At 43.1% G+C, this 23,644-nt stretch overlaps 1 protein-coding gene across 1 annotated transcript in view; it reads left to right on the forward strand.

Moving 5' to 3' along the window:
- The first annotated feature begins 7,172 nt into the window (after positions 1 to 7,172).
- The window catches only part of LOC142760386 (uncharacterized), a 60,679-nt gene continuing 44,207 nt past the window's right edge, over positions 7,173 to 23,644 (forward strand). Inside the window, exons 1-2 of the mRNA XM_075863570.1 lie at positions 7,173 to 7,225; positions 7,403 to 7,408. Coding sequence (XP_075719685.1) covers positions 7,173 to 7,225; positions 7,403 to 7,408 — 59 coding nt within the window. The remainder of the gene's footprint in view (positions 7,226 to 7,402; positions 7,409 to 23,644) is intronic.

The raw sequence follows: 23,644 nt of genomic DNA on the forward strand, positions 1-23,644 counted from the left end.
ACTCTGTCCATTGAATTTAGGGATGGCCATCAGCGTGGCTTCCATCGGTATCACGCCCGCGGCAGGCGCGGCTCTGCCACCGCTGCTTGATGGTTCCATCCTCCTCTAATCCGGATGTTGATCCTGCCGACTACGCCAAATTGTGTAAGCAGGTTGACTCTCGATATGGAACAATAAATACAACACAGCTTCTGGTTTAACCGTTTACTGCAATCAATTGAACAGGACCTTTTCCTTCTGGTAGGTACAGACAGTAACACTGAGGTTGGGGATGTCAAGCCCGCTGGAGTCCCCCTGAGAGAGGTCGTGCCTAACCCCCACGTTACCAAGCTTTGGTATCTGCATGCCTATGACAGGTGGGAGCTATCCACTATCCACTCGGCCATGGGTTGCGTCGTGGGGGTCAATAGATCGTCCGGCCTTCAGGCACCGCCACGGGTACTTGTGGAGCTATCCACTACCTTTCATGGCAACCCTCTCCCGCCCTCAGTCGGTGGCCAAGCTACGCAGCACGCCTAAGACGCAACCGAACAGCCACAGGTGACAGATATGAGTTGTTCAAAGTTCTGGTGCTAGTCCAATACTGACTTCTGTCACTCTGCTTCTTCTAATGTCTGCTCCTAACTCCACACACTTGATATAGTTAACAGTCCAAAACAATCTTCGAAAAACGTCTAACTTCAGACAACATACTTCTTTGTAGATAAGCGCAGGGACACTGGCATGTGGCAATACTAACAGGCAGGCAGGGAAGTTGAAGACCGTGGCTCAGAATCTACTCCGTCTTCCAGGTATAGGTGAAGGCACGAGCAATTTAGGCCTACAGCATGGGATCTGCAATCCCCTGTCATTATGGTGACACGAGGTGCCAATGTGGGGGAAGGAATCCGGTACCTGTACCCCTCTGGTCTGTCTCCGGAGATCCGCAACAGGCAAGTTGGTGGGGATTACGCCGGGGCGGGCACACTGCCTCCTGCAGATTTTTGGGAGGAACGCAGGCTGATAGGGGAGATGGAGGGGAAGTGCAGTCTCCCGGTTGGCGCTGTGCCTTTGGATCACGGTCGGAGAGGTGCATTGTAAGAGAATTTTTGGGCCACCTGAAGCTAAGCTGGGGCCCCCAGTGTGGGGCTAGTGGTAGAGGAACGTATTGTGAGGTTACCTGGTTCTGAATAAGGATGTCTGGCTGATGTGGTGTTGTCTTCACGCAGGATCCCATGATAGAGGGTGTCGTCGCGTCGATTACCGGCTGGTGGCAAATTCAGGAGGTTCAGGACAAGGACTGTGAGTTGGGACCGGGTGCATGGCTCATTGAAAGACAAGTGTCCAGGCCGGGGGAGAATTGCAGCTCAGGTCACCACTACGATCAGGATGGATCGCGTGGTCGTTCTGATGACTGGAGGGCACCATCCATGAGGAATCCGGAGGCGTTATCACCTGTCGGGAGGGCCGTACATTGATCGTGGATGGAGGGGTCGACTGATGTCTCGTTATTATGCAGGGGCACCGTTGGACCAACAAGCGTTGGTCGGCCGGTTTTTCCAGAGAGCAGTGGACCGGCAGGTTTTGTTAGCTGCGAAAGGGGGACCTCAGACTTTGGCGATTGATTTCGGGATAGAGAGGGCTTGGAAACAGGTTCAGGGTACGGTTTTGTCTTCCCCTCCGGGGAGTGTGTTGGGGCCGGATGAAGGATCAAGTACGGTGTTAGAGGGTTCACAGGTTGGCGAAGGGGATTCAACTCAGGCTGGTGTGGGTCCGGTGTCAAATATGGCATATAGGGAATCTTATCTGGTCTTTTCAGGTCCTCTTGGGTCCTCTGGGGATCGAAAAACAGGAGTTTGTGGAGTTATTTTCCCTTTTGCCGTTGGATAACTTTCCAGAGACGAAGGAGGTGGACATCGGTGAAAAACAGAAGAAATGTGAGGAGGAAGTGCGCAAACGTAGGTGCAGAAAGATTTCTAAGACTTTTGGCAATTGGCTGCGTGCCTTTTGCATTTATGCGAACATCTGGGGGGTGAAGGTTCTGGAAAAATGCGAGTCGATTTTTTGTTACGTGGCCGGCATTTGGGTTGCATGCAAGACTTATGGGGGTTTGGCTTGGTGGAGATACGACTAACAATTTCGTCAACGCTTGGCGGCATGCCCCTCTATGCATTGGGATCAGTTGGACCTGCCATTATGGATGCAGCTCATAATGTCCCAGCGCCGTGCCCCCTTTTATGGGGGGGGGCAAGGTTCTGCCCAACCGCCCCTTAACAAACAGGGAGTGTGTTTTGGCCCTTCAATGGGGCTGTCATGCAAATTTAGGCATGAGTGCTCAGCATGTGCTGGTCTCCACCCCTACTCTTGTTGTTTTAAGCAAACCGTTAAGCGCCCTGGGGACGACTCTGGGAAAGGGGAGGAATCAAGTGAACTAGGCGCGATGCTACAATGGGTCAAGCGGTATGGCAATAGGGCACATGCAATTTTGTTGAGGGACGCTTTTTCGGTTGGGTTTCGCATTCCGGGCTCTGGAGGTGGGATTGGTTCCGGGGTTCCAGTAAATTTAAAAACGTCTGTTTCTCCGTTGGGAGTAGTTCCGAAAAAGGAGACAGGAAAGTTTAGGATGATATATCATCTTTCCTTTCCGAAAAGCTCATCTGTTAATGTCAGCATAGATAGGGACCTTTGCTCTGTGTCGCATGCTTCATTTGATAGGGCAGTGGATTTGGTACGGGAATCGGGTCCGGGCTGCCCTATTGGCAAAAGTGGATGTCGAGTCGGCGTTCAGGTTACTTCCTATTCACCCAGACAGTCATCACTTTCTTGGCTTCTTTTTCGATGGTGGGTATTTTGGGCACATTTGTTTACCCATGCGTCTTTCCCTGTCCTGTTCATATTTTGAGGACTTTAGTAGTTTTGTGGAGTGGGTGGTCTTCCGGTTTTGGTAGCGCCATCCATTACCTAGACAATTTCTTGTGCGTAGGCCCGGCTGGGTCCCCAGTTTGTTGCCACATGTTGAGTACGTTGTTGAGAATTTGGCATTCCTATGGCGGCAAACACGACAGTGGGGCCAGCTCCCTGCCTCACTTCTTTGGATCACTCAATTGACTCGATTAGTCGGGTTTGCCATTTACCAGTGGACAAGTTGGCTAATCTACGGGACGGGATTTGTCGGCTAGGTAGGCTTCGGAAGGTTAGGCTTCGAGAGTTGCCTCAGTGGAGTTGGGTCTGCAGACGGATGCAGCTTCTAGTGTCGGCTTTGGCGCGCTATTGGGGAGGAGATGGTGCGTGGCGCGATATCCGTCTTTTTGAGGGGTGCTTCCCCTTGTTGCAGAACTTGACGTTTTTGGAGTTATTCCCCATAGTGGTGGCCGTACATGTTTGGGAGGACCTTTTTCAGAACCGGAGGGTGGTATTTCTTTCAGATGATATGGGCGTGGTACACGCAGTCAATAAATTGTCAGCTGGGTCGGACCCGGTGGTCAGGTTGCTGAAGCTATTAGTGCTGCAATGTCTTCGTTTGAACTTGCTGTTTAGGGAAAAACATGCCTCCTGACGAAGCCGCAGGCAAAACGCGCGTCGAGGCATGCTTTTGAGGTGTCCCTATCTCTTCCGGTTTCGATCCCTATTTCTTTGTATCCATCATGACCAAGGGTATGCATCAACCTTTCAGTTCTCAGTATTTTTTCACATATTTTTTATGTCAAGCTTTTGGGCTTTTGGGCTTCAGGCTGAATTTGTATATCCTTGACTAGGTATTCCTATTTGTGTATATCCAATTCTTTTTTGTGGGGTTACCTCCCCACATGTTATACGCAGCTAGACATACATTGATTGGCATGCATTAGTGCTCTGTTCCTGTCACGTTGGGTTCGTGGACCCACTGGGCTGCACCGCCTTGGTGCCATACAAGGATGCAGGGAGCCATCCTTTTTTGTGATGAAGAAGAACCCGGCTCCTGCCGGGGAGGAAGACTTCCGTATGAAGCCCCTCTCCAAGTTCTCCTTAACATAGGCGGACATGGACATAGTCTCTGGCAAGGAGAGAGGATATATCCTACCATGGGGAAGGTATGCACCAGGGATCAGCTCGATAGGACAGTCATACGCATGGTGTGGGGGCAGTGTCTCTGCCTCCCTTTTTCTGAAGACATCCGAAAATGCAGCATAATGACCAGGCAATCCTGCCAATGACCGAGGCAGAGGCTGGACCGAATGAATCTGCACCAAAGCAGGCCCAGCGACACAGGGTCAACGGCTCTGGGTAGGACATAGAACGGCAGCAGTTCTGAGTGGAGGGCCCCTACTTGGAACCTCAGTGGTTTGGTCACAGCAACAACTGGGTTAGGCAGGGGTAGAGCATCTACAGAAGCAATTGTCAATGGGCTCTCCATAGGGGTGGTAGGCAACTGAAGAAGGTCCACCAGGTCTCTATGGATGAAATTAGCCACGGATCTCGAGTCCAGATATGCAGAGACCTGATGCATTCTCTCGCCGGACACTATGGTCGCCGGTATGGACAATTTGGATGAAAGTCCTTTTTTACCCAGGGTTGTCACTCCTAGCAACCCTAGGCTTTGGGGCTTTAGGGGACACAGGCACACAAAATGGCCACCGAGGCCGCAATAGAGACAAAGTACCGAAGTGCGTCTGCGTTGTCTCTCCTGGGTGGATAGCTTACCCCGGTCCATCATCACAGATTCCCTAGGAGAATTGACATCAGAGGACAGCAGGGGTTGCTGCAAAGTAGGTCCCAGACTAGGAGGGTCTCCCTCCCGACTAACCTCTTGGAGGCGTTCTCGGATCCGTATGTCAATCTGGATGAGGTCATACAGGGTAGATGGCAGGTCTCGAGCGGCAAGTTTGTCCTTAATCCTAGGGGACAGTCCATTCCAGAATGCCGCCACCAGAGCCTCATTGTTCCACAACAGTTCTCCCGCCACGGTGTGGAAGTGGATGGCGTACTCACTCACGGAGGTGTCTCCTTGGCGTAGTTTAATCAAGGCAGCCACTGCAGACGAGGCCCATCCAGGCTCCTCAAATACCATGTGACAGGTCCGGAGAAATGGTTCGCCCATGCAAGAGCCTTTCCGGTGAGGAGAGAAATGATGAATGCAACCCTGGCTCCGTCAGATGTAAATGTCCTGGAACACAGGCTGAAATGGATCTGGCACTGGTTCAAAAAAATCCACGACAGGAACCTGCGTCTCCATCATAGCGGTCCGGAAGTGGCAAAGAAAAACGCGGGTCGACACTGCCAGGAGGTATAGTAGGAGGAACGGCAGCTCTTGCTTCCTGCTGACGAACGAGATTGTTCAAAGCTTGGAGGAGTTGGTCCTGTCGAGACTGGAAATCTAGCAAATCCGCCCGCATCTCTTATGACGTCGTCATGGTCTTGAATTGACCAGCGGGATCCATAGCCTGAGCTTACTGTCGTGAAGCGTTCGTGGACCCACTGGGCCGTACCGTCTTGGCGGTATGGCAGCTGGCCAACAGGACGCAGGTCAAAGTCTATAGTTTGTATAGGGTACCTGTGGCAGCTCGGATAGAAGCGAGGCAGGCTAGGCAGGAACTTGGCAGCAGGTGGATGTCAGGTGTGGAGAGGCAGGTCAAGCGTGGAATACAGCACAGCACGGCTACAGCAAGCACGACACTAGATTCAGGAACAGGAAACAGGAACAGGAAAAAGGAACAGGAAACCACTGGGAGCAGGAAACACTAGGGGGCCATTGCAAGACAGACTAGGGATACAACAACAAAGCTCAGGCATAGAACTAGGGGGCTGGACCCCTCTTATAGTCCAGAGTACACACAGGTCAAAGGTCAGGAACGAGGTCCGGTGCGCGTGCTGCCCCTTTAAGAGCGGGCAAAAGCGTGCGCGCACACCCTATGGGATCTGAGGAGGAGGCTGGGGCCAGCGCTTGCCGACTCGTGGCTGCGGCTGTCAGGGGAGGAACGGAGCTGACAGCCCGCAGCCACGGACATGACGCACTATGTACAGGGGGCTATGTGTGGCACTATGTACAGGGGGCTGTGTGTATGTGGTGTTTTAAAGTGTGTGGTATTATTATATTCAGGCGCGCAGTGTTTGGTGCTATTATATTTAGGGGTACAGTATGTGGCACCATGATAGCTTTATTTTCATTTACAGGTGTGGAAATGTTGGAAAAGTGTCGAAGACATCTGAGTGGCAAATTCTGCAGAAATCAGTCATGGCTGGGAGAAGTCGTCATGTGCTCTGGACCGGATGGAGAAGAAAAGAGGAAAAAAACTACTAGAATCTGAGACGTCGTCACATGTGAGTCACTAGATTTATAGAGAATCTGTCACCTCTCCTGACATTTTTATTATAGGAAATCCTTGTATTTCACAAAAAGTCTTCCTGCAGTCCAGGACTGATAGACAATTCCCCTTGTCAGGAGGTCGTGTCCCTGCACAGTGTGAAACTGTCAGTATGTAGGGATACAGTGGCGCTGCCTTGAAAGGTGATTGTGGTGCTGGATGTGGTTTGTTCGTCCTATTATGAGGCCAGTTAGTTCTTGCTGGTTTTCACTTGGGCCTTCTTCTGAGCTTTTCGGGTGGGGAGCTGTTGAGTTCGAGTAAAGTTCGTCCTGAGGGTGTCTTGTATGAAGACGTGATTTGGGATCCAGAGTCGGTGAGGATCTAGCTTCAGGCATCCAGAACAGATCAGATAGGAAGGGGAGTGTTTGTTGCATTCTCATCCATTACGGACAGGCTGATCTGTCTAGTTTTTGCCTTCCACTCCTTTGATGGTCTCATGATTACTTGATAAAGGGGTTCTGTTTCTCCGAAATGTGTTGTACCTCAAGAGACCCTCTATCTCTCTTTTTTATGTAGATTCTATTGTTTAAGACAATAAAATATATATATATTTTTTCTCAAAAACGTGTTGGACTCGTAGAAGTATTGCGCCTGGATGGTGTCTCTTTTTTTTACAGTGGTTCCCACCTGGTTCCCATTGTTTTTATCTACCTACCTTCACTCCTTCCAGAAGTTTAGGATTCCTGGCAGTTCGGGGCTGGTTTTTGTCCATGTTGATGGGTCCTTTCTGTCTCGCTTTCAGTTTCTGTCTATCCTCCAGAAGGCTATAGTTAAGCTAGGGGGGCTGCAGGGGAATTTGGGACCCATTCTTTCATAGTGGGGGCTGCCCCCAAAGCGTCTCCTTTGGCTGTAATGGTTGAGAGTGTGAAGAACATTGGTCATTGGAAATCGAGTGCCCATAAGAGGTATGTTCGCCCAGGGCGAGTTTGGGTGCCAGATGTGTGAGTGGAGTGAGTGACTGGTGTGTGGAGATTGGAATTCCTATTGTTTCAGATGGAGTATTTTTTAATCCTCCTTGCTTTCTTTGTATGTTTCTTTTTTTCCCTCCTCTGCATCCTCTGATCTTTCTTTTCTTTTTATAGGCTTGGGTGAGTGTATTTGGTTCGGTAGGGCTCGAAAGTATTTTGTGATAACATGATTCCCTGTGGATATTGACTTCTTTGGGGTGTGTATATGAGGGCTGGTGTTTGGAACTGGAGGGAATTCTTAAAAACAAACATTTGTCAATGTGCTGCTTGGAGAGGGATTTGGTGATTTCAATTCAGGAGCAAACAAATTTGGACTAGGTCTATCTGTATTATTGAGATGTAATACTAACAGAGATGAGAAAGCCGTCTCCGGGCGCACGTCATTATGAAAGGGTGTACCTATCCAACGGAGGGTAGTATTGGTGCCGTCTGGTGAGTCGTAGGTGGTAAAAAATGTATTATCAATGGAATTGGTGTGATATATCATATCTATGTGTGATGGTTCAGACGGGGCTTTGTGAAATAATGGGGGTAGGTTTATGTTGGGTGGGATCCAGGGTTCTGCACTCTTAAGTTCTGGGTCTATTTGTCTGATGGTATTGTGGTGGACAGAAACTTTTGTAGTATTATCATTGTATTTGTTATGAGTATTGCTGGAGACTGTATTTTCGTGATGAGATATAGAGGTGCTTCTTCTATAGGTATTTTTGTTGTATTTTCTCGTATTTGTGTTTTTATCTTTGTCGGATCTAAGGTTTTCATATGTCCGAATGTGATGGTTCTGAAATGGCTGTTTTTTATGTTTTTGATCAGCAGATCCCATGGTTGGTGTGTCTGAAGATCGACATGCATAATCCTGTCGATCTCGTTAGAATTTGGCTGCTTTTTTTTCTATTACATCTCTTTCTAATCTCGTTAGTCTCATTTTTACGGATGACTAAATTTTTGAAAAGTCCGGATGTTTTTTGTATAATTCTAGCTTGACCCATGTAATATTGAGGAGTTTAGAAAAATGGTCTGATAGTGACGTTCTTTTTGTAAAAAGACGTTACATCATACCCCTAGAACATATAGTCATGTATTCTTTCCACTCTGAGGAAAAATGTACACTACCGTTCAAAAGTTTAGGGTCACTTAGAATCTGAAAACATAGAGAATGAACACATGTATAGAAAAAAAATTGTCTATTATCGCAGATATATAGACGATCTCTTTCTTATCTGGTCAGGTACTGATGAAGAAGCTAATAGTTTTATAAAAAATGTAAATAAAAATTCATGGGGAATTCAATTCACACAAAGTATATCTAAAGAAAGAATAGTATTTTTAGACCTAGAAATTTGTCATTTTGACAACAAATTCATAACGAAAACACATTTTAAGTATATTGACAAAAACAGTGTCTTGAATTTTAAAAGTGCACATTATAAGCGATGGACAACAAATATCCCACATAGCCAATTCAGAAGGATAAGAAAGAACTGTTCTTCAATAGAAATATATAAAGAACAATTCTCAAAGAAAGGTTTGAAGAGAAAGGGTACCCTCAAAACCTGATTAAGCATGCGTACCAAAGAAATCTGGATACTTCCCAAGAAGTATGCTTATTAGAAAAAGTACATGAAAAACACAATAAAGAAATCCCGACGAATAATTATTCTAACAACTTTATCACAACTTTTAATCATGAGCACAACGCCATCAGAGGCTCATTACAAAAACATTGGAGCATACTTCAAAATGACCCAATTTTGAATAAGATTATTCCCCCAAAACCAGGTATAACATTCCGTCGAGGGAGAACAATTAAAAATATATTGTCACCCAACAGACTGAGGTTAAATACCTCTTTTTCCATCTCTAACCATCATCTTAAACCTGCATGTATTTATAAATGTGGGAAAATAAATTGCTTATGCTGTCTAAGCATAAATGCAGGTAAATTACAGGTCATGTCAAACGTGACGAAAGAAACGTTCCAAATAAACACCTTTATGACCTGTGAAACCGATCATGCAGTCTATATGATCGAATGTGAGTGTGGATTACAATATGTCGGGAGAACAACCCAGACATTGAGAAGTAGACTAAATGGTCACCGTTTTAATGCTAAAAATGGGTTTTTAAAACATAGCCTTTCAAGACGTCTGCTATATAATCATGCATCAAATTGTAATAATATAAAAATCTCCCCTATTGAGCAAATAAACCCCAAAATACATAACCGAATTTCCCTCCTGAACAAACGTGAATCGTTCTGGATATTTAAATTTGAAACGTTAAGTCCAAATGGACTCAATGAAAAAATAGATCTAGTTTAAATCAGAAAAATAAGATATAGAAAAAGAATTTCACATATTCTTAGCAAGTGATAAATTATCGGAATTTACGAATAGCTCAAAATAGAATAAAACATAAAGAAAATATTTTAAAAGACATTGTTTAATAACTTCTACATCATAAAAAACAAACATCAATGCATCAGATGAGTTGACAGAGATAAAACCTCAAAAGATCTAATATGAATATCCCTCGTGGACATGCAGCAAAATATAAGAGCTTCTTTCCCGACAATTAACAAATCAACGAATGCGAACCAATAGGTACAATGATAGAAATGTTTTCTATAACAAAGCAATCCATTCCTAATATAGAACAAGAGGACAGCATAAATTCAGACACAATTACACAAATTAAATAAGAAACAATACCTGTGAACACATATTTGCCCATTCCAAGGAGCTTCTTTTTTTCCAAAGTTCGTTTCCTTGAAAATCACGAGGAAGAGGTTTCCTACACGTATCCACTCTACGCGGTTACAGCTCCAGAGGCAAGCACAGTGTGACCAAGTCCAAAAAGGAATAAACATCTTAGAAGCGCAAAAGTTAAGTTGTGCTAACGACATAGCACAACTTAAAAAGGTGAGCTCCATTTCATCTTCTACAATTGAATTTTGTCATCTGTACGTTATCACCTTAGGGAGCGCCGTCTCTTCTCTTTTTTTTTTTGTCTTTTTGCAAGTACTTCTATTTTAGAAGCAGTTTTGAAAAAAATAAATATATTTTTTTTTAGCAATTTAGGAGACTTACAACTGTTATAATAATTTAATACGTTTTGAAGTAAAAAAAATTTTCCTGCACCAAGCCATGTTTTCAGAGGCTCATAGGTGTCTGAATGATGGAAACCACTAAAAATTACACCATAAAACTACACCCCTTAAGGTATTTATTAAGGTGTGTAGTAAGTATTTTGACCCCCACAGCTTTTTTGTAAGAATTCATGCAAAACAGGTGCAAAATAAAAAAAAATCACTTTTTCTACAAATGTATCATTTTAAAGACATATTTCTTTGTAAAGTGAACATGAGAATGAAGAAACACACCCCAAAATCTATCACCCTATTTCTCCTGTGTTCAAAAATGCCCCCAGTGTGGCCCTAATACGCTGCCTGGATACACTAGACCCCTTAACCCCTTAAGGACGCAGCCTAGTTTTGGCCTTAAGGCTCAGTGTAAAGGATCTGCCAGGCACAGCTTCGGGGTTAACTCCCATAGGTAATCAGTCTACACCTGAATCTACGTCTCTGAGACTGACTCCATCTTCCATCACTCAGGATGGCAGGCTTAGGAGTGGGAGAGCCTATCGCAGCCTGGCCAGATGGAGCTAGCTCCCGCCCTCTGTCTATTTATACCTGCCTTTCCTGTTCCTCCTTTGCTTGTGATTCTTTTCGTGTGGTTTCCTGGCCCAGCTACAGCTCCTAACTATTTGATCCTGCTCCATACTGACCCTGGCTTACTGACTACTCTCCTGCTCTGTGTTTGGTACCTCGTGCTCTCCTGGTTTGACTTGGCTCTTTCACCTCTCTGGTTGCTCACGGTGTTTCCATTGGCAACTGCCCCTTTCCCTTTGCTTTGTATTTCCTTTTATGTTTGTCTCGTGCACTTACTGAGCGTAGGGACCGCCGCCCAGTTGTACCCCGTCGCCTAGGGCGGGTCATTGCAAGTAGGCAGGGACAGAGTGGCGGGTAGATTAGGGCTCACTCGTTCGTTTCCCTACCCCCGTCGTTACACTCAGAGCCCATTTTTCAAATCTGACATATTTCACTTTATGTGGTAATAACGTCGGAATGCTTAAACCTACCCAAGCGATTCTGAGATTGTTTTCTCGTGACACATTCATGTTCGTGGTAAAATTTGGTCGATATATTCAGTGTTTATTGGTGAAAAATTGCAAAATGTAGAGAAAATTTTGAAAAAATAGCATTTTTCAGAATTTAAATGCATCTGCTTGTAAAACAGACGGTTATACCACCCAAAATAGTAACTAGTTCACATTTCCCATATGTCTACTTTGGATTGGCAACGTTTTTTGAACATTCTTTTATTTTTCTTGGACGTTACAAGGCTTAGAACATAAACAGCAATTTCTCATATTTTTAAGAAAATTTCAAAAGCCTTTTTTTTAAGGTACCTCTTGAGTTCTGAAGTGGCGTTGAGGGGCCTATGTATTAGAAACCCTGATAAAACACCCCATTTTTAAAACTATACCCCTCAAAGTATGCAAAACAGCATTTAGAAAGTTTTTTAACCCTTCAGGCATTTCACAGGAATTAAAGCAAAGTGGAGGTGAAATTTGCAAATTTCATTTTTCTTGCTGAATTTCGATTTTATTCATTTTTTTCTGTAACACAGAAGGTTTTACCAGAGAAACACTACTAAATATGTATTGTCCAGATTCTACAGTTTTTAGAAATGTCCCACATGTGGCTCTACTGCGCACGTGGACTAAAACACAAGCCCTAGAAGCAAAGAAGCACCTAGTGCATTCTGAGGCCTCTTTTTTATTAGAATATATTTTAGGCAGCATGCCAGGTTTGAAGAGGTGTTGAGGTGCCAAAACAGTAGGAATCCCCCAATAGTGACCCCATTTTGGAAACTACACCCCTCAAGGAATTCATTTATGGTTGTTGTTACCATTTTGACCGCACAGTTTTTTCACAGCACGTATTTGAATTGGGCTGTGAAATGAAAAAAATGACATTTTTTCCAATAAAATGTCATTTGTGATCAAAATTTCTTATTTTCACAGGGAACAAAATACTCCATTTTGTTGCCCAATTTCTCCTGAGTGCAGCAATACCCCATTTGTGGTGATAAACTGCCGTTTGGGCTCATGGGAGGCCTCAGAAGGGAAGGAGCGCTGTGTGTTCTTTGGAGTGCAGATTTTGCTGGTTTGGTTTTCGGGTGCCATGTCACATTTGCAGAGCCCCAGAGGTATCAAAGCAATGGTAACCCACCAGAATTGACCCCATTTTGGAAACTACTCCCCTCAAGGAATTCATTTATGGGTAATGTGACCATTTAGACCCCATAGTTTCTTCACAGAACTTATTTGAATTGGGCTGGGAATGAAAAAAAAATATATTCTTTCCAATAATATGTCATTTTAGCTCAAAAATTCTTATTTTCACAAGAAATAAAATACTCCATTTTGTTGCCCAATTTGTCCTGAGTGCGGCAATACCCCATTTGTGGTGATAAACTGCTGTTTGGGCCCATGGGAGGGCTCAGAAGCAAAGGAGCGCTATTTGTTCTTTGGAGTCCAGATTTTGCTGGATTGGTTTTCGGGTGCCATGTCGCATTTGCAGAGCCCCAGAGGTATCAAAGCAATGGAAACCCACCAGAAGTGACCCCATTTTGGAAACTACACCCCTCAAGGAATTCATTTATGGGTGTTGTGACCATTTTGACCCCATAGTTTTTTCACAGAACTTATTTGAATTGGGCTGGGAATGAAAACAAAATTATTTTTTTCAAATAATATGTAGTTTTGGCTGAAAATTTCTTATTTTCACAAGAAACAAAATACCCCATTCTGTTGCGCAATTTGTTTTGAGTGCCGCAATACCCCATTTGTGGTGATAAACTGCCGTTTGGGCCCATGGGAGGGCTCAGAAGGAAAGGACCACCATTTGGCCTACTGGGGATTTTCTAGTGCGAAGTCATGTATGCAGAAGCACCTGAGGTACCAGTACAGTTGAAACCTGCAAGAAGTGACCCCGTTTTAAAAACTACACCCATAAGGCATTCATCTAGAGGTGTAGTGAGCATTTTGACCGGAGACCTACACCCCATAAACTGTAATGTGGGTTCTCCCGGGTATGGCAATACCCTACATGTGGCTGTTATCAGCTGCCTGGGCACACAGCAGGGCTCAGAGGGGAAAGACGAGGGGGATAAGCTGTGCGGAGTGCATCAGGGTAAGTAAAATTGGGGTAAATTATAAACCAAGGGATGTATGATAAATTTTAAAACACTCTTTCATACAGAGCTCTGGTTATTCGGGACACGTGTCACATTGATATATTGTGTCCTCCCTTATAGCAGACTTTGCACCTCTTTTGACTTTTTCCCTTCTTGCCAGTTTGGGGAACTTCTCCTGGAAAGTGTTGCCGCCCTGGTACGATGCGTGTGGCCCCGCTTCCAGAAGTACTGGGTGCCCCCCCCTCCTTCTTGGTCCCTAAAGATTAGGTTCTTGATAATCACCTCTTGAAATTCCAGGAAAGTTCCCCTCTGGCCTGCACATCGACGTAGCACGTACGCATTGTACAAAGCCATCTGTATGATGTGCCCGGCCAGCTTCTTATACCACACCGCATGGCGCTCTAGGGCTTCAGGATTTGATCTGACAAGTCCATCCCTCCCATGTACCTATTGTAGTCCAGGATGCAGTCTGGTTTGGGGGTGGCCTTTCCTTCATATATCCTAAACCTGTAGGTATACCCTGATGCACTCTCGCACAGCTTAGACATCTTCACGCCATACCTTGCCCTCTTACCCGGCAGGTACTCGCTGAATTGAACCCTCCCTTTAAAATGTACCAGGGACTCATCAATAGAAATACACTTCTTGGGGATGAATGCTTGGGAAAACTGGGCACTGAAACGGTCTAATAGGGGTCTCCGTTTATACAAACGGTCAAAACTGGGGTCATCTCGGGGTGGGCACGGCTCATTATCAGTATAATGTAAGAAGCAAAGTATTGCCTCATTCATTTATTTTTTTAGGTTACAGTTCAGTTCTGAAGTTGCTTTGAGGGGCCCATATATTAGAAACCCCTATCAAACACCCCATTTTAGAAACTAGACACCTCAAAGTATTCACAAAAGCATTTAGAAAGTTTATGAACCCTTTAGGTGTTTCACAGAAATTTAGAGCAAAGTAGAGGTGAAGTTTACATTTTTTTTGGACTATACCAACGGTTATATACCGTTGTAATATAACATCCTGTATTCAATGAATGACCCTGACACTTATCCCAGGTGCCACCTGTGTCGTAGTAGTAATTACAGTAAAGAACATTGGTATTGGCTCAGACCCATAGCCCGTAAAGAAATTATCACCAACATAGATAACAGCCCCCTAAACTACAACCCACAGAGTGAACGGCTGAGCGGGGAGGATAATATATATATGTTACCAAATATAATTTGCATGTGAAACCATTGCAAAGTGCTAGAGGAAAGAGTTTGGGATATATGTTACATCATGGGCTCTATGAACTGAAAGACACACCCCGGCAGCAAGTGTTCTGCATAAGTGAAGTGACCAACTCCTGCTTGAATCAATGGAGGTTCATGAATGTCGATTGTGTTGAAGAATTTGCTCTTGTAATTGTTGATTGGCAGCATTTTGTCTGTTCTTGATGTTCAATCCAGTGAGGGATCAGAGGATCCTGCTGCTAGAATGTCTGGAGGAACGACTTTTGATATCGTATTGGTAAGACAGTCTAGGAGATAGACTGGTCTGAGATATCTGTCGGCAAACGTGGCCTGTTTGCCTGGAGGTGGGGGATTTACCGGAAATCACCCTACTGCTCTCCGACCATGGGGTCAGGAGGAAGTTGGACAAAGATGCTTTGGGGAACTGGTCCCGGCCAACATTAGAATGAGCAAAAGGAGCTGGGGCTTTAATTATAAAGTATGTGAAGGCAAAATAACACACTGAAAAAAAAAAAAAAAATTGTTGAAGAGGCTGGCAGCCGTAAGATGGATGTTTGCATGTGATAAAGACAATGGTTTGTGGAAAGTTGAGAAAAGGAGTGGAGTGGCCAGGACAAGGCATAAGTTAAAAGGACAAAGCAGGTGATTACAGGTGGTTACAAGTAAGATGATGTGAGAAAGGACAATTTAAATACAGGTGTAAATTTTCATTGGAAGAGTGAAGAAAACGGAGCAGCCGGGTACATTGCAGTGACTAACGTGGGTCAGAACGGGGGGAGTGTAATGTGAACATGTGTGATGTGATGAGACATCTGTGTGATGTGTGATGTGTGTAATGTAACATGTGTGATGTGATGTGACATCTGTGTGATGTGTGGAGTGTAACATGTCTGAAGTTTGAAACTAATGGCCACAATAAAAGCAGAACTATATTGTATGTTTCCTATTTTTAACAGCAGTAATGTCTAAAAATGTTAGTGTTTTGTGTATGGGGTTAAAATCAGTTCTACTTTTTTTTTTTTTTTTCATTTTTTAATGGAACGTCTTTTATTTTCGCGCAGCGCAGTCGTCTGTAACTACACCAAGCGAGAAAAATATTACAGCCGGCTGGATCTGTTTGTAAAAAGATAAAGCTATACTGCAGATTAATGTGTTATAATGTGATAAGATTTAATGTTGGAATGTTTTAATGTTAATTCAAATGTATTAAACTACAGATATTGTGAGACACGGGGTCTTGAACATGTATGTGCCCCCTTTGTTCCCTATTCTTATGTACAGCTTATTGGTTTGCAGTAATTAATATTACCAGATATATTATTTTCTGTGTTATTGAATAACTAATTACAATTGTTTTGTTTTTGTTTTCACACATGAGGCACGTGCTATGGGGCTGCCTAAATGTTATTTTTGAAAATGTGAGATGTTTTACAGGTAAATGGTTGCAGGTCATTTTAAAGATAAAATGTATTTTTGTCAGGAGAAAGTAATCTTTTTTGTTCCAGGCTGTTGTGTATTACAGGGGGTTAAACTAGTGCCCCCCCCCCCCAGATAGAGTGTCTAATTTCATTATGTTAATATGTAGTTTTGAACCCTGCTACATTATTTTCGCAGAGTCCAAATAGGAGGGAATGTTGAAGGGACTGATTGGTAGTTTTTGTTTTTTTGTTCTCCTTTTTACAGGCAATTTTATAACCCCTTCACAGCCAGAGGGAGCTATGCCAAGCACTGCCCTATCCCAGTGGCTGAGAAAGGGTTGAAGATTTCCCAATGTTGAAGGGACTGATTGGTAGTTTTTGTTTTTTTGTTCTCCTTTTTACAGGCAATTTTATGACCCCTTCACAGCCAGAGGGAGCTATGCCAAGCACTGCCCTATCCCAGTGGCTGAGAAAGGGTTGAAGATTTCCCAATGTTGAAGGGACTGATCAGGTAGTTTTGTTTTGTGTTTTATTTTGTTTTGAATTAATGAATTTGGTTCTAGGAGATCTACAAAATGTGTATGAGTTTCAAGGCGTAACCCAGATTAAATGTGTATGAGCTTCAAGGAGTAACCCAGATTAAATGTGTATGACAGTAATTTATATTTTGAGGTTTTTATGTGTAGATGGTTCCAGATCCCCCTCCAGCCAATTTACACAGGAGGCAGAGGTGACGTCACTCACAGATGAGTCTTTACAGATTTAGATGGGGAGAAGGCAAAAAAAAAAAAAATATTGTTTCTTTTATGCCAGATTTCAGTAACATATTTTGTTTGTTTTTGTATTAATCAGGTATTTACAGGACCTGGTGGGTGGGATTTACAAGTGTTCTGGATCATCAGATAAATGTGGAACAATAAAACTCCACCCTTTTGAAATGTTCTATCTATATGTGACATGGGTTTCCAATGTAAATTTGTAATGTAGACATACTTTATCATATACAGCATGTGTAGAACAGGATACGAGGCACCAGGTAAATTACCCAGAAACCACTCTCACCTTCTTGTTCATCTCAAGGAGCGGAGTTGAAGGTGCTCGCTGAGGCTGTAACCTGGCAGAAGGTAAGACGGCCGACATTTACACTGACTCTAGGTACGCTTTTGGCATCGCCCACAATTATGGGCCCATTGGTAGTAGGAACTTTATTGGATCATTGGGTAAGCCAATTGAGAGAGCAAGAGAAAACAGAACTGACAACAAGGGTATATGCAGCCAGGTATCAGTAAATTGGCTTGTCCCTGGATACAATAATGCCACCACTAGGTTTGTAGCAGCCGGCATGATGTGCGCACGGCATGACATAGGTAAAACAGCAAAGGTACCTGTGAAAAGTGCAGCCTGGCCAGATTAACAGTCCCAGCGACTGCAGAACATACAACTACCCGAGGTAGACGTGTATGACGCGGTGCTCGTGTGTGTAGACCTGTTCTCAGGGGGGGCTGAAGCCCGGCCTGTATTTAACCCCACTGCAGACGTTGTGTGTAAGTGACAGGGGAACAATGTTATCCCAAGTATTGACCTGATGTTTGTACAATAAGATATCAGCAGTTCTCCAGATGTTATTCCAAAGTTAGTTTGTTTAACAATTGTATTTAAGAAGTGTTGTGGGAATATTAAATATTGAAGTTAAGTTTTATGTAAAGTTCTGGATCAGCCTTAGCATTGGACTATTAGAGTCATGCGTCAGATAAAAGGTACAGAAGTGGAATATTCCCATTTGAAAACATTTTTAGTTATTTGTTTTTTGTCGTTGTTATTGTGAAAGGAAAATTCTGTGCAGTGTTCGTGTGTGTGTGTATGTATATATATATATATATATATATATATATATATATATATATTTATATATAAAGAAGAAAAATGAGTTTGCATGTATCACTTCTAGTTATTGCTCAATGTGAACGTTTGATGTAAAGATGTTATTTGTTAATGTTTTTCTTCAAATTAATTATTTGATTAAGATCAATTAATGTTTATACAATGAAAAAGTTTGTTCTCCACAGGAAGAGTCCAACTGGGAGCGGAAGGCGTGAGAACCAGATTCTAACAGAATGTGGACGGATAAGGGAACGTGAATCGGTAAGACCCAAGGCACTCTTGATGGCTTTTGCATTGATGGTGTATGACCTCACATAGGCCCCAAGACTGCAAGGATCGATTTGGTGAGATCTAATTGGTATGTCCCAGGCTTTACAGCTGTTGCTGCTAAATTCTGTTAGAGCTGTTTGATTTGCCTACAGAACAGTCCTGGTAGACCGGTGCCAACCTTATCATACCCGCCTCCCACGAAGAGAACAGACCTTGAGAGGCCTCCCCATGCAATACAAATTAGAGTAAGGAAAATTGGTTTGCAACATTTGTCAGATAAACATGTTGAATCTGTGTATATTTTGGTGAGCTGGAAATGTTCCAGGCAATCAGATCAGATCAAGGTACAAATCCTGCTGGAAAGCGTGACACCAAGTGCAAATGAAATGTACCCAATAATTACACATCTTCTAGGTGCCCTGTCCATTGGAACAGAGACGTTTTTCTTATATAAAAGGTGTTTGTTTGATTTAGTTTAAGGGCCTGACATTGTTACGTAGATGTTATCACCAGATTAGTAACAATTGACAAGGGTTGGGGTCCCCGAGCAAGTGGCAGTAAACATGAACTAAAAGATTTTTAATACGATGAACTCCATTACTGAGGTGCGGCAGGAGCAGCCGGAGCCAGTACAACGCGTTTGTCATGAACTGACGGCAGTGTCACAATTCCAAGCAGCCGCCCAGACAAGATAAGAAGACAGATGAGCGGAGGGTTTGTGGGGTCACAATAACACCCCACTAATCCGCCTACGTGGGATCTCACACCAGGCTCACAGCATGAGGTGTTGTGTATAGCCCGGTGACGTAAACTAAAAGAGATGGTGTCTGACAGATGAAAAGGACCAAATCAAGTCGTGATGACATCAGCAAAATTCCAAGTAAAGACCAAAGACCTGAGTGAATCCGTCAGCAGTATCAAGTGTTCTAATCAGAAGACAGGAGAAGAAGAGGACGATGATGTACATGACTTGTCGATACACTGGTGGGACCCCATACCCTAACCGGACATTGGTGATGGCATCATATTAGTTGTGGCCCTATTGATATATTGTTTGAGTTTCATAATCATAATATATCATTTCTGTAATTTAATATGAGAAAAAGGGAGGTTTGTGAAGGATGATTTATTTGCTTATATTCTCTGTATGAAATTACATTGTGAATTATCAAGCAGGAGGCCGAATTACTAAGATATGTATTATGTGAAAGTGATGATAATGTTTAAATGATTTAGTTTCATGCAGCAGCGTCTTGTCTGGAGTTCCCACCTTGGTTCTTTTGTAGTGAATAAGAAAGACATTGTTCCTTTAATACAAGTAATGTTGATTTCGTATGTTTTATCTTTGACCTTGGTTCCCATGCGAAGATGGACAGGGAGTGAGATGGGAGTGAGATGGGGGGATGGCAAGTATGCGTGAGGGAAGGTCTCCCCCCCATCTCCACGAGGACATTCTGTCCAAAAGAGAGATAAGAAACCTGTAAACATAATGTCTGAAGAATTATAATGATGTATTTTATTGTATGCTTTTTACTGAATAACAAATATTGTTACATTGTCTCTGATTGGTTTACCTCAAGCCTACACCCCTTCTGAATTTCAGTTTAACAGTTTGAGTTTGGTAATAAATCCTTCAGATGAGAATTTTGAACATTTCAGCGTGTCTGTGTGTTTTCTTCTCGTCTCTCGATATATATCGGTGAAATATCCTAATTAGGATTCTGACTAATGGAGTCTGGCCTTGAGAGTCTGTTGGGACTCGTATAAATTTCAGTCTAATATATTTTGAGCGATGGATTTCCACGACAACCTGTATAAAAGTTGTCTGTATAGACGTAGTACCCCTTGTGCAGAAATGGCTCCATTAGGATCCACACTATTTTGCCAGAGATGCCAATAGTTTCTGGGAAGCCTGGGATATGAATTTGGCGGTCCCTGCCTTCATATATTTTAAAACCGCAGGTGTAACCCGTTGTGCTCTCACACACTTTGTATAATTTCACCCCATATCTGGCTCGTTTGGAAGGGATGAATTGACGAAAAGAAAGCCGGCCTTTGAAGCTCATGTGCCATTCATCTACAGACCAATTTTTGTCAGCGGTGTACAAAATTGGAAATTAATCATTTAGAAGGGTGATTAATGGCCTTAATTTATTAAGCCGATCATAGGCTGGGTCACTTCTTTGGGGGACTTGGGAATTGTCGGTAAAATGCATGAACCGCATTAGGGCCTCATAGCGGTTTCTGGACATCACTGCTGCAAATACAGGGGTAGCGTGGACAGCACTAGAAGTCCAGTAGGACCGGACAGATGTTTTTTTTTTAACCAAACCACATATTGAGGGTAATGCCTAAATTTTTTTTCATTTCTGGGACACTTGTGGGGTTCCACATTCTTGAGTATATACATAGTTACATAGTTAGTACGGCTGAAAAAAGACACATGTCCATCAAGTTCAACCAAGGGAAGGGAAAAGGGAAGGAAAAATTTCTACACATAGGAGCTAATATTTTTTTGTTCTAGGAAATTATCTAACCCTTTTTTAAAGCCATCTGCTGTCCCTGCTGTGACCAGCTCCTGCGGTAGACTATTCCATAGATTCACAGTTCTCACTGTAAAGAAGCCTTGTCGCCTCTGCAGCTTGAACCTTTTTTTCTCCAGACGGAGGGAGTGCCCCCTTGTTTTTTGAGGGGGTTTTACAAGGAACAGGATTTCACCATATTTTTTGTATGTGCCATTAATATATTTATATAAGTTAATCATGTCCCCCCTTAGTCGTCTTTTTTCAAGGCTAAATAGGTTTAATTCTTTCAATCTTTCCTCATAACTTAAATTCTCCATGCCCCTAATTAGCTTCGTTGCTCTTCTTTGTATTTTTTCCAACTCCAGGGCATCCTTTCTATGAACTGGAGCCCAGAACTGGACTACATATTCCAGATGAGGCCTCACTAATGCTTTGTAAAGTGGTAATATTACATCCCTGTCCCGCGAGTCCATGCCTCTTTTAATACACGACAATATCCTGCTGGCCTTTGAAGCAGCTGATTGACACTGCATGCTGTTATTGAGTTTATGATTTACAAGTACACCCAGATCCTTCTCAACAAGTGAATCCGCCAGTGTAGCTCCCCCTAGGACATATGATGCATGCAGGTTGTTGGTACCCAGATGCATAACTTTACATTTATCTACATTAAACTTCATCTGTCAAGTGGACGCCCAAACACTTAGTTTGTTTAAACCTGCCTGTAATTCATGAACATCTTCCATAGACTGAACTATATTACATAGCTTGGTGTCATCTGCAAAAATAGAAATAGTGCTATTAATCCCATCCTCTATATCATTAATAAATAAGTTGAATAATAGGGGTCCCAGCACTGAACCCTGGGGTACACCACTTATAACCGGTGACCATTCAGAGTAGGAATCATTGACCACAACTCTCTGGATACGGTCCTTGAGCCAATTCTCAATCCAATTACAAACTATATTTTCTAAACCTATAGTCCTTAATTTACCCATTAGGCGTCTATGGGGGACAGTGTCAAATGCCTTTGCAAAGTCCAAAAACACTAAATCCACAGCGGCCCCTCTGTCTAGACTTCTGCTCACCTCTTCATAAAAACAGATCAGGTTAGTTTGACAACTTCTGTCCTTAGTAAAACCGTGCTGGCTGTCACTTATAATGCTATTTATTGTCACATAATCCTGTATATAGTCCCTCAATAGCCCCTCAAACATTTTCCCCACGATGGATGTTAAGCTTACTGGTCTATAATTACCCAGGGAAGACATAGAGCCCTTTTTGAAAATAGGCACCACATTTGCCCTGCGCCAGTCCCTTGGCACTATACCAGTCACTAGAGATTCTCTGAATATTATGAAAAGGGGGACAGAAATAACTGAACTAAGCTCTTTAAAAACTCTAGGGTGTAACCCATCTGGTCCCGGGGCCTTGTGCACATTTATTTAATTTAATTTAGCTTGCACCATATCTACATTCAGCTAATTCAGTATATCTGATATATTAACATCACTAGCACCAGCTACATCAGCTGCTCTTTCTTCTGTTGTATATACAGAGCTAAAGAACCCATTTAGTAACTCTGCCTTCTCTTGATCCCCTGTGATCAACTCCCCATTACCATTATCTAGGGGTCCTACATGTTCAGACCTGGGCTTTTTTGCATTTATATGCTTGAAGAATTTTTGGGGATTTGTTTTACTATCCTTGGCCACCTGCCTTTCATTTTGTATTTTTGCTAATTTTATTACATTTTTACAGATTTTATTAAGCTCTTTATATTTTACAAAGGCTACAGCTGTACCCTCAGATTTGTATTTTTTAAATGCCCTTTTTTTGTCATGTATTGCCCCTTTCACAGAAGGTGTAAGCCATGTGGGGTTTAATTTGAGTCGTTTATACTTGTTACCTGTAGGAATAAATTTTGCACTATAATAACTCAAAGTAGATTTGAAAATCTCCCATTTATCATTTGTTCCATTATTTGACATTAGTTCTTCCCAGTCTATATCCTGAATTGCAGCCCTCATCCTGGGGAAATTGGCTTTCTTAAAATTAAATGTTTTTGCCCTCCCAGCCTGCGTTTGTTTTTTACAGTATAGGTAAAATGTAACTATATTATGATCACTGTTACCGAGGTACACCTCTATAGCAACTGCTGTATCTACCACCATAGGACTATGGGGTTCAGCGGTAGAATAGGAATCGTCACTGTCGGGAAAAAGTTCTGAAGCGGTGTCAGTTTCACTTTCAGATATGCAAAAAAATGGGACATTAAAACCACAGAAAAGGCCATACTCACAGATTAGGTGGTGGGTAAAAAAACCCGTTCCAAACTGGACGCAACCAGGTCAGAGAATGCTGTTGAAGGAAAGTGCCCAGGTGTGTTTAAATAATGATAGCCGCTCCCACTAACCTTGAGGGGAGTGGTGTGTTGGGCATGGAAGTAAATGTATAATAATAATAAATAAATAATAAAGTACTGTGTATAGTGTACATGTGAGGTATAGGGGACATGACTAAGTGTAGTGTGTAGAAATCAGGGCTGTGAGTGAAACAAAACGTGAGTGTAGTGTGTAAAACATGGAGGCATAGTGTTTGGATAGTGAGGCACAGCATATATCGCCGAATAGCAGCCTATTTAGAACGCCCATACTGTAAGAGAGCGGGCTGCCCTGCATGCAATGCCAAACATCCGCACACTAGGCTTTCCCAGCATCATAAGATCCGTGCGCGTCCTGAAAAAAAGGTATGTACA

Source organism: Rhinoderma darwinii, chromosome 4 (assembly GCF_050947455.1).
Source record: "Rhinoderma darwinii isolate aRhiDar2 chromosome 4, aRhiDar2.hap1, whole genome shotgun sequence".
Lineage (NCBI taxonomy): Eukaryota > Metazoa > Chordata > Amphibia > Anura > Rhinodermatidae > Rhinoderma > Rhinoderma darwinii.